Source organism: Crassostrea angulata, chromosome 4 (genome assembly GCF_025612915.1).
Source record: "Crassostrea angulata isolate pt1a10 chromosome 4, ASM2561291v2, whole genome shotgun sequence".
Lineage (NCBI taxonomy): Eukaryota > Metazoa > Mollusca > Bivalvia > Ostreida > Ostreidae > Magallana > Magallana angulata.
The window spans coordinates 2,226,068-2,237,401 of record NC_069114.1 but is presented as its reverse complement, the minus strand read 5'-3'; the positions used below and the strand labels follow the sequence as shown (position 1 = coordinate 2,237,401).

The following is an 11,334-nucleotide window of genomic DNA, read 5'->3' as shown; positions in this document are numbered from 1 at the left end:
CATGTCATCACACTTTTTGAGATTCCAGATAAACATAAACTAAAGCATATTTTAGCATTAGAAAAATGTATTTTTTTTGGTTAAAAGTAAAATCTTGTAGGCAGAAATTTGTTTTTCTTCTTTAATTTTAATGTCAACTTTATCAGAAAATTAAAATTACAAAAATATTTTTAAATTAATCGTTGATATAAGAAAAACTATAGCATTTAGACATACAACTGAGAGAAAAGTCAGAAAAAGAGTTATTTCCCCTTTGCATAGATAAAATATATAAAAATTTGGAAATTTAGTATAAAATTAAGTGCGAAAATATCTTGAACCTACCAATATTTCTAATTACATCCATGTGATTATATTCACATAAAATAAATAAAACTATCTTGCACAATTTTTAAAGAATTCAAAGTTTTACAAAAAAGTGTGACGTCACAGAACACTGGATCTACTTTAACTGTCCTGCGTTTACGATTCATCCATAAAATCGTTTAAAAAGTTCGAAAATACTTCATATGGAGAAACTTCCCTCATTTCTTCGGTGTAAGAAAAGTTAATTTCTTTCATAACTTCAGTTCTTCCGTCTTCATATGACACTGTTTTCTTAATTAATTGAATGGTCATCGAATTTTTCTATTCGGATATTTGAATTTCTGGTGTTGGACTTTCGGATGTTGGAATTTCTGGTGTTGGACTTTCGAATGTTGGAATCTCTAATGTTGGACTTTCGGGTGTTGGAATTTCTGAAGTTGGAATGTTGGATGTTTCCTCACACTCGGAAACAAATTGTTCAGCGTTGTTTTTGTTCAGAAATAAATCTTCCTCAAATGATTCTTCATCAGACAAAATGTCCTCATAAATTGCACTGTGGATGGTATAGTCCATGGTTGAATTTACAACTAATCCTGTTTCAATGGGAAACTCTTCTAAATCGTCTAAAATTTCTGTTAAACTATGTTGATTAAAGAAATGTCTTTTAAGATTAGAATTCCTGGTGAAAATTCTTCCACAAATATCACAGTTGAAAATTTTCTTTGTCGAAAAATGATGTTCTTCTAAATGTCTCTGTAAATTCCTTTTGTATTTACAAGTTATGTTACATTCAAAACATTGGTACATCTCTGTGGGTACATATCCAAATGTTTATGTTCTGAATCGGGTTGGGGTTTTTATAATCCTGCCATGTCTTGTCTTCTTTTGTTCCATCTGTTTTGGTGGTGACAAATGTCCATCATTCTCCTCCCTGCTCCTCTCTAACGGTAATTTTTGCATTTTATCTGTATCTGGCAAGGTGGTTTTGCTCTCAGAATTTTCACTAATGTCTGAATGGTCTTCATTGTTCTCTCCTGCCACTTCATCACTAGGATATAAATTTGGAATAATGACATCAGAATCACCTTCCGGACACTGGCGAATTATACGCTGAAGTTTCAAATACACAGTTTTATTCACTTGCAATGGTTTCAGATTGTCTGCATGAATCACAACAGGTTTAGAATAAATAGAATGTTGAATCCTGTATAACACATCACTAAGTTTTTTAATCACTATCCACGGTCCACTCCAATTTCTTGTCAATTTAAGTTTTGTTCCTAGTATCTGTTGTGGTTGGAAACGACACACAATATCACCAACACAATACTTGATATTTTTCACATTAAGATCGTAACACCTCTTCTGATTTTGGCTGTTTTTCTTTGTTTCTTCCCTCGCAACTTCATGACACTGTTCTAATTCTTGCTTTAACTCACGGACATATTTATGGTAGTTGATTTGATCACTAATGACACTGTTATCCTGATCACAGAATAAATTCACAGGCATCACCATTTCTTATCCATATAACATTCTGAACGGACTTATTCCAGTTGTTTCATGCACTGTACTGTTGTAAGCCATTGAAATTCCATCAATGAATTTGTCCCAATCATTCTGATGTAATGAAATGTATTTTGACAGCATATCCTTTATTGTGCGGTTCAACCTTTCTACCATTCCATCTGATCTTGGATGAAACGGAGTTGTACGGGTTTTATGGATTCCAAGTAATGAACACAAGTTTTGAAAAAGTTGACTTTCGAATTGTCGACCTTGATCTGTATGCAAAGCATAAGGGCATCCATAACGTTTAATCCATCCTTTGAATATAACATTGGCTACAGTTTCGGCTTCCATATTTGGAAACGGGAATATTTCCACAAATTTGGTAAAGTAATCTGCTACCATAAGAATATACACATTTCCACTCTCAGATTTTGGAAACGGTCCAGCGATGTCTGCTGCAATTCTTTCCCAACGTCCTCCAGTTATAAATGATTCCATAGCACTCCGTTTTTTTTCGTTGTGGGTTTTTCCTTTCTTCACACACATGACACGATTTCACATAATTGGTCACAAATTCGCGAATTTTTGGCCAATAATACGAACTTTGATTCATTTTTCGAATAATCCTCTGAATTCCAAGATGTCCAGAGACTGGCGAATCATGTAGATACCACATCACTACGTCACGCATATTCTTTGGTGTACAAATCCTTAATTTCACATCTTCAATTTCAACCCACTTGATACACAAAACACGTTGATATATCTCTAATATTTCCCATCTGTTATACCAAAATTTGCACTCGGGGTCACTTTGTCACTTCACTAGTAGGTGGTTTATTTTCAGATCCATATTTTTCATATAATTGAAGAATAGGTCCAATTCCTGCGTCATTTTCTTGTTGTTTTCGGATTTCCTCATAAGTAAGTTGTAAATCAGGCATTTCTCGTTGTTTTGCGCGACGTGGACGATTTTGTTTTCTGTTTTTTCGTTGTTACTTCCTCAGGCTCAGAATCAATTTTTTCTTCATTTGTCACATTGAATAGCTGAAAAATATCACATATGATGTCGTTCGTCATTTTGGTCTCATTTGAATTTTCCCGCAGATCTTTCACACGTGTCACAAAATCACCATCATAATCTTTATGAATTTCTTTACACTGTTTACACATTCCCTCAGTTGATCCTTCTTTGGGTAATCTTGTAAGTGCATCAGCATTTGCATGTTGTTTTCCTGCCCGATGAAAGATTGTAAAGTTATATGGTCCTAATTGTTGTAACCATCGGCATATTTGTCCATCTGGTTCTTTGAATTTATGAAGCCAAGTTAACGATCCGTGATCCGTTCTCAAGATAAATTCTCTTCCTAACAATAAATGCTTATAATATTTCACAAAGTAAATCACTGCCAACATTTCCTTTCGGGTTACACAATAGTTTTTCTCAGCGGTGCTCAATGTTCTACTTCCATAAGCTATAACATTTTCTCTTCCATTCTGAATTTGTGAAAGAACACATCCTATGGCCCCATTACTTGCATCTGTGTCTAGAATAAAACTTCCATCATTAATATCTGGATATCCTAAAATTGGCGCATTTTGTAATTTCTTCTTTAGTTCTTCAAAAGCTCGATCACACTCCTCTGTCCATATCCATTTGTTGTTTTTGCTCGTTAGAGAGTGCAAACATTTTGCAATACTGGCAAAATCCTATATATATTTCCTATAATAAGACACAAATACAAGAAAACTTCGCAATTCTGTGACATTGTTTGGTGTTGGTATCTTTTCAATTGATTCAGTTTTAGCAGGGTCTGTCTTGATTCCTGTCTCAGAAACAACATATCCGAGAAATGACACTTCTTTCTTAAAAAATGAACATTTCTTTGCCTTAAGCCTCAAATTAGCTCCATCCAGTCTATCTAACACCTTCTTCAAATTCTCCAAATGCTCATCAAAACTCTTCCCATACACAATTATATCATCTAGATAAAGTACAGCCACATTCCACTGTAGTCCACTTAATGTTCTCTCAATAATTCTCTGAAAAGTCGCTGGAGCATTACATAATCCAAAGGGCATAACATTGTATTGGTATAACCCTCCTCTTGGTGTAGCAAAGGCAGTTTTCTCCTTGTCTTCATTTGACATAGGCACTTGGTGATACGCCATATTCAAATCCAATGACGAAAACCAAACTGATCCAGCCAACGCATCCAGGTTATCATCTATCCTAGGAATCGGATATGCATCCTTTATCGTCTTTGCATTCAGTCTACGATAATCCACGCACACTCGCCAACTTTTATCATTTGGTACAAGAACAAGTTGCGACGACCATGGACTGCTGGATTTCTCAATTATTCCCTGATCAAGTAGTTTCCCTATTTCTTGATCTAGAATCTCTCTCTTAAATAGCGGAACTCTCCGCGGCGCCTCCTTGAACGGCATTCCATCACTCAACTTAATCCTATGCTCACCAACACTAGTTCTTTGCAAAACTCCATCTGGGTCAGCAAACACATTTCTCTTTTCATAGAAAAATTCCTTAAACTTTTCAGACTCCTGGGAATTTAAATTCACAGTCCCATTTTCATAGACTGGTTTCAAATACTCTGGTAGTTCTTGAGTATCTCTCTTGTTAATTGCTGCTACAACATCACCTTTGTCACAAAATGGTTGACTCACATATGTCACTGGCACAAACAATGCAATTTCAGTATTTCTCGGTACAGTAATTTCACGATCTCCTGGATTATAGAGACGAATGTACAATTCTGTATTCTTTGCATCGATAAGTGTTCTCGCAACTCCTAGTTTATACGAATTCACAAAAACTGTCAACGGCATTGGAATTCCAATTTCTCCATTTGCATTCTTAAGCACAGATCTCACATTACTTTTGTTTTGATAAATAATTCACATATTAACACACATATTGTAATCGTATAACCAGCCACAATATTTCTTATTTATAAATGAAGATGTATGCTATTGCATTAAACATTATCTTAGTAAATCATTGAAGTTTGCCTGAAGAGGCATGTGTCAATGATTATATTGTACTCGATTTGATACTTGACATCCAATATTTGATAGTGTCTTTCGTGCCCGATGCATCAAATTGTACCCCAGAAATATAAGCATTTTAATGAGACATAATGTGATATGATGTTTTGTCGCGATGGCGCATATGATTGCTTATATTGTGAATGTATCACACAACTTGAAACATTTAAAATGCGCTTAAAAAAACAAACGGTTCCCAAAATGAGGCGTTGCCTTAGTCATCTTTTCGTTAGTTCTATGGTCGATACAACGACCTTGTCAGCAAATACAATCTTCCACTGGATCGCATGCTGACTGACGTTTTTCATACTTATTGTAGACCATAATTAATCACCTAATTGTCTACGCACTTCTCCGGTTTTTCCCCGGATTACGACAAAGAGCACACGGCGGGTGTGACCGGTCAGCAGAGGATGCTCACTCCTCCTAGGCACCTGATCCTACCTCTATTTTTTTGGAGGTCCGTGTTGCTTTACTTTGAATTTGTATTTCGTTTTATGGATTTTTGAGATGGTTGACGGTTTGTTATTGTCATTTTTCATCTCTGAGGAATGGGTGTAAATAACGTATCCCTGCTATATTAATTATTGCAATGCCTAATTACTTCGTAAGAAAGTAAAAATTGAAATTGAAAAAAAAAAATAGCCTCAAAGTTGAAAGGAAAGAATAAGCTAAAAATATGTTTTACGGTGCTACCGTTCTGGCGAGCGCAGTAAGAATTACACATACCTTGCATCATTGTCAACTTAGAACGCATAGGCGTCGGAACCGGGGGGGGGGGGGGGGCTAGGGGGGCTTAGCCCCCCCCCCCCCCCCCACTTTTTTTGCAAAGTTATACCTAACCATTAGAAACATAGCATGATAGAGGGTTCAGCCCCCCCCCCCACTTTTTCTCGCAGGACAGATTATTGTTCCTAAATTTATCTTGAAAGATTGAGAGGTTGGATTCAGAAGCATACTAGCCCCCCCCCCCCCCCCCCCCCCCACGGATTTGGAATTTCATGATTTTTTTTTGGGGGGGGGGATTTCTTTTGGAAGTATAGGTACACCCCCCCCCCCCCCCGATTAGGATTTCCATGATTTTGGGAATTACTTTTTTCTCAATATTTCTGAGGATTAGTCTAGCCCCCCCCCCCCCCACTTTCAATTTGCTTCCGACGCCAGTGTAACGTAGTTTTATTTAGGTTTCAACGAACGTCAAAGACTTTTTGAGAGAGTATTGCTTTACAATAAGTATGCCAAAGGTACTACTTTTAATTGTTATGATACATACAGCGCAACCCCCTACCCAGAGGAGAGAGAGAGAGAGAGAGAGAGAGAGAGAGAGAGAGAGAGAGAGAGAGAGAGAGAGAGAGAGAGAGACCGGTACCTGTTTGTAGGTGTGTAATTTCCCACTTTTAAATTAATAGTCTGACTATATGCAATATCTTACATAGTTTTTTTTACCTGTTTATTTTTTCATTTTATTCCTTTTTATTTAGTTCAAAATGTTCTATTGTTTATTTCCTCCCTACTTATTTACTTACCTGCCTACTGTACATGCATGCACAATTAGCTTAAAAATGGATCGATATGACAGTAAAGTATGGCTCTTGCTAGTATATATTTATATATATATAAAATCTCTGTATTAAAAAAAGATTAAAAACAAATCATATGTCAATGAGGCAGGTATCTCAGTCTATACTGAAATAGCCAGTACACTCATTACAGATGTTTGATCCACCTCTAAATTTATCGCGGGAAATATAGCGCGAGTGCACTGTGACGTCATCCATGACTTTGTTAGTCTTTGTTTACGTTTTTCGACTCAATACAAAGGTATGGAAGCATGTAACAAATCTATTGAGTCTCGCCAAATCATATGCGGTACTCAAAACGTGTCTTCAAACTTTAAGTCACCGTAAATTACGAGTTAAAAGTCAGCCATTTTTGGCATAGCACCACGGGTGAAAACATTAGAGAGCATTATGGGACGTAGACAAAAAATTTTGTTTGATGAAGTGTAGGTTTAGCTCGTTCTTTTTCCCGCGCACACTGGTTCTTAGAGCTCGCTTCGCTCGCCGGCGCTGCGCGCCGGCGAACTGCGCTCGCTGTTATAGAGAACATCTTTAATTTGAATATGTCGCACATTGTTGAGGGGGGGGGGGGCGTTTAGAGGATTCATTCTTTGTGCATTTCGCAAACACTTTGTAAGCTGTTTTTTTAGTTCGTTGTTATGAAACAATCTTTTTATGAATCCAACTTCTTCGGATTACTACGAATCGAAATTGTCATGTTTTAACTAAATCTATACTATTCTGTCGAATCCATTATCTTTCCTTCACTAAGCATCGTACGTATCTTTGTTTATCGTTTCAGGCATTTTTCAAGTGTTTTTACTAGTAAACATATCCTTAAAAATAAAATGTTATGTAAACCAAAAGTAATTCAGCTTGATATTCGGCGCTGTTTGTCTGTGGAGACATATAAAAAAATCCAATATGTTTCAATGATGACGGTGTACACGCATTGATACATGAGATCTTTATAAAAACACAATTGATTTTTACAGAAATTTTGCACCACTGATAGAACACCCTCTTATCATTCTTTTTGATATGCTGTATTTACACCTGTTGCCTTATTGAATGAAACATGCCTTGTGCATGTATAAAACTGCAAGGTTCATATGCGGAACCGCATTTCTATTATTCAATAATTTGTTTGCAGTGGTGAAGAGGAAGCTTAGCTGTTTTTTAAAATGTAAGTAGTATGATTTGAACATGAAATGAACACATACATAGATGAAAAAATTTATCTTCACAATTAAGATTTGATTAAAGCCAATGAATAAACAAATACTCATTATGATTTAAACTTTAAATGTAATCTATTAAGTAGTATCGAATTTATCTCAAACGAATGCAGATTAATTGGTCAAGCACAATCCCTGATTTGTTGAACAGTTTACAGTAAGATAGATATTGGTAATTAACGGGTCATGAACACGATGTTGGTCAATTCTATTTTTCTGATTTTATTGATTACAGTACTTTATGAATTTGTAATGATGACATGAAAAAATAGGTCTAGAGATCTCTGAAGTATTTTTATTATAACTGTTTACTGAGCAATAATTTGTTATTCGTTATAGAAACAAAAATGTTCATTGTACACCTGTTGAACTATGCAATCCATACTTATATCATATTTTACTTAATTAAGGGTTAACGGGGGGGGGGGGGAGGTAAGAAGCCTAAAACTTTGATCCCTATCATATGGAACAGTAGAAAAGTTTTTAAAAGCAACGTAGAACAAAAGTTGCTTCAAATAATGTTCTAAACAATATTCCATCTTTAAGTTAGAACTATTGGTCTATGGCCCCAGTAGGGAGTTTAAAGGATCAGCCGCTAAAACACTGTTATACAGATATCTTTTAAACGGTCAACAAAAAATATAACACTTGTTGAATTGAATTTGTTTTTATTTATCAGCCTTTTCATTTGATATCAAGAAAATGGCTGGCCCTTCAAAGTAGGGGCCAACAGAGCCCTAAAATCAATTTACTTTATAATTCTTTCTTGGCAAAAATATGTTATTTATTATAGTTGCAAAATGTTCATTGCATAGCTGTTCATCGATATAGTTTTATAGCAAAATCATATGTTACGTAATAACAGGTTTCAAGAGACCGGGAGACGGAAGCCTTCATCATTTATATCTGGAAAAAGAAAAATATTTTGAAAAGCAGTGTAGAAGAAAAAAAGTTGCTTAGAATAACGTTTTAAATTATATGCATTTTAGGTGCGAAAAGATCAAATTAAATAGGCCATAACTCAGAGGGATGGATACTGACCCCCCATTATCTTTGTATTTTTTAAGTATGTTTTGTCTACAAATTTCAATGATATACTTCTCAAGAAAATCTTGATACAACAACATTGAGGAGTGGGATACCTTAATTTGTCTTAATAACTTTCTGTAGCAATATATTTACAAAATTAAAGTTTCTATGTGTTTTATAATGTAATTTAATATTTTATGGTTGTATTATCTCGTGTATAAAGGAAATAAGGTCTAAACCAAACTTAAAATATGAGATTAAAGCGATTAAATGAATTGTAAAATTTGTGCAGCTATTCGTATTTTATTATTTTTTAATCAAAAACTTTTTTTTATTATTTCTAATAATTACAAAATAAAGAAAACTTTGGAATGGGTGGACACTTTTGACAATTTTTTCAAAAAAACATTCTGGGGTCACTGGCATAAAAAGTAGGTCATACATTATGGAAGGGCTACAATGTACAATAAGTAGTTTTTCGTTCTTATTAGTGTTTTTTTCTGTACATGAAATCCTTAACACATTTCAGAGTATTTTGATTATACTTAATTTTATTCACATTAATATTCACAAGTGTCCCATACCTCCTTAATTTTGTTTGGTAATATTAAGAATGGCGGACACTATTTCATTTGCGTGGATATATCGCACACCTGAAAGGAGTAATTGTAAACGTGGCAATTACTAACACTATAAAATATCATTTATGACGCAGTATAAAGATGTTTAACGTCATCAATGCAGACTTTATGAAGTGCAAGGCTGACCCTGCTATAATTCAGCATGCTAAAATACGCTTTTCAACATTATCTAGCCTGCACAAATATCTTCAGGGGATTCACATTAGCTCAATTTAATTATAACCACTAAAGGTTAATTAACAGAGTGTGAACCAGTGAAAAAATTATTTGCATTTCTATTCGCTTCAATATTCGTAAATCCGTCCCTGTGCCCAAATTTTGAAGCATTATATCATGAACAAATGTTTAGCACACTATGATCGTTGTTTTCTTTCATAAACTTTCCTCGGAATAATGTACATACATTTTCCTTGGGGTGGGGGGTTGGGGGGGGGGGTGGTGTTCGGCTCTGTTCTCAAGCTTCTGTGGCTTTGCCAGCAGTGCATAAATTGTTACGCGTTTTTTTTTAAAATATTTTATTTAGCAAAGCATTGCTGATTTGAAGAAATTACTGAACTCCAAGGAATACTGAATACTGAATGGGTGAGAACATAGTAAGTTGCAAGAACTTGTGTTCGAACCCTTTGTATATTATATATACAATAAAATATGTTCAAACCACTGAATTCAAAACATTGCCTCTTAAGTTCACAGTTTCCTTACTAAGTTTTATTCCTCAGAAGATAAACAAAGACCATCTTTATCTACAGATTGGTTCTCTTTCAGTCCCATCTATCAAAAGAGAAGAACGTGGCTACATAATGGATTCTCCAACTGACAGACCACTCATTGATGTACCACGGATCATCTCAGAGATAAACACGAAGTTTGGAGGATTAGGCAGTATGTCATGTGTGAGTGATGAAAAACTGTGGACACGTGGTGCTGACAACACAGTGAGACTCTACAATCTGCAGGGGGGTCTAGTGGAGTCAGTTCAAACCAAGTCAGGGAAGCACCCACGGGATATAGCAGTGACAAGGAGTGGGGATCTAGTTTATACTGATGAATATGAAAGAACTGTGAATATCGGGGATAATTCACAGATACAGACAGTAATCAGAATACAGGGGTGGAGACCTAGCGGTGTCTGTAGTACCTCCTCTGATGACCTCCTGGTTGTCATGGACAGTGATGATGATGCTGCTGCTAAACAAACAAAAGTTGTTCGTTACTCTGGGTTCACAGTGAAACAAAGTATTCAGTACGCTGACAATGGTCAACCTCTCTATTCATCGGATGTATTATTAAAAAATAAATACATCTGTGAGAACAGAAACCTAGATATCTGTGTGTCAGACCGTGGAGCCCGTGCAGTAGTGGTGGTCAATCAGGCCGGGGAATTCCGGTTTACCTACATTGGTCCTCCCTCTACTACCACAGGATCATTTGCTCCAGCTGGCATCGCAACAGACAGCCAGGTTCGGATCCTGACAGCAGACGATGACAACAATTGTATCCACATCCTGGATCAGGACGGACAGTTTCTCCGCTACATTAACAACTGTGATTTACAGATTCCATTTTGTTTATGTGTGGACACCAGAGACAACCTCTTTGTGGCTGAGTGGAACACAGGAAAAGTGAAGAAAATCCAGTATTATATGTGAGTAAACTGTACATGAGTATAAACGATTATACACAAACATATACAGCTTACCCCACTTATATTGAAATCGCTTATTTTGAAATTCCGCTTATTTTGAAATAGAAATAAATCCCCAGTTTTTGCCTCTCATATTCTTTGCATTGATTCAACGGATATAATGAAATCGGCTATTTTGAAATACCGCTTATATTGAAGCCACTGATCGGTCCCCAAAGGTGATAATTAGTTGTTTTTATAGCGGTTATATTGAAGTACTCCCTGGCGGCTTTATAGAGATAGGATAGATGATGAAACAGTTCTTAAACGGTTGGTGACAGTAATTATGCCAGACT

At 35.8% G+C, this 11,334-nt stretch overlaps 1 protein-coding gene across 1 annotated transcript; it reads left to right on the top strand.

The window, feature by feature from the left end:
- Positions 1-7,568: 7,568 nt before the first annotated feature.
- LOC128181047 (tripartite motif-containing protein 2-like) lies at positions 7,569-11,039 on the top strand. The gene is made up of 2 exons (XM_052849302.1): positions 7,569-7,632; positions 10,120-11,039. The coding sequence occupies exon 2, from the start codon at positions 10,155-10,157 to the stop codon at positions 11,001-11,003; it is 849 nt and encodes a 282-aa protein (XP_052705262.1). The 5' UTR covers positions 7,569-7,632; positions 10,120-10,154; the 3' UTR covers positions 11,004-11,039.
- Positions 11,040-11,334: the final 295 nt, after the last annotated feature.

Bases quoted from the DNA above. Each gene is read 5' to 3' on its own strand.
- LOC128181047 (XM_052849302.1), top strand. From the start codon at position 10,155: ATGGATTCTCCAACTGACAGACCACTCATTGATGTACCACGGATCATC.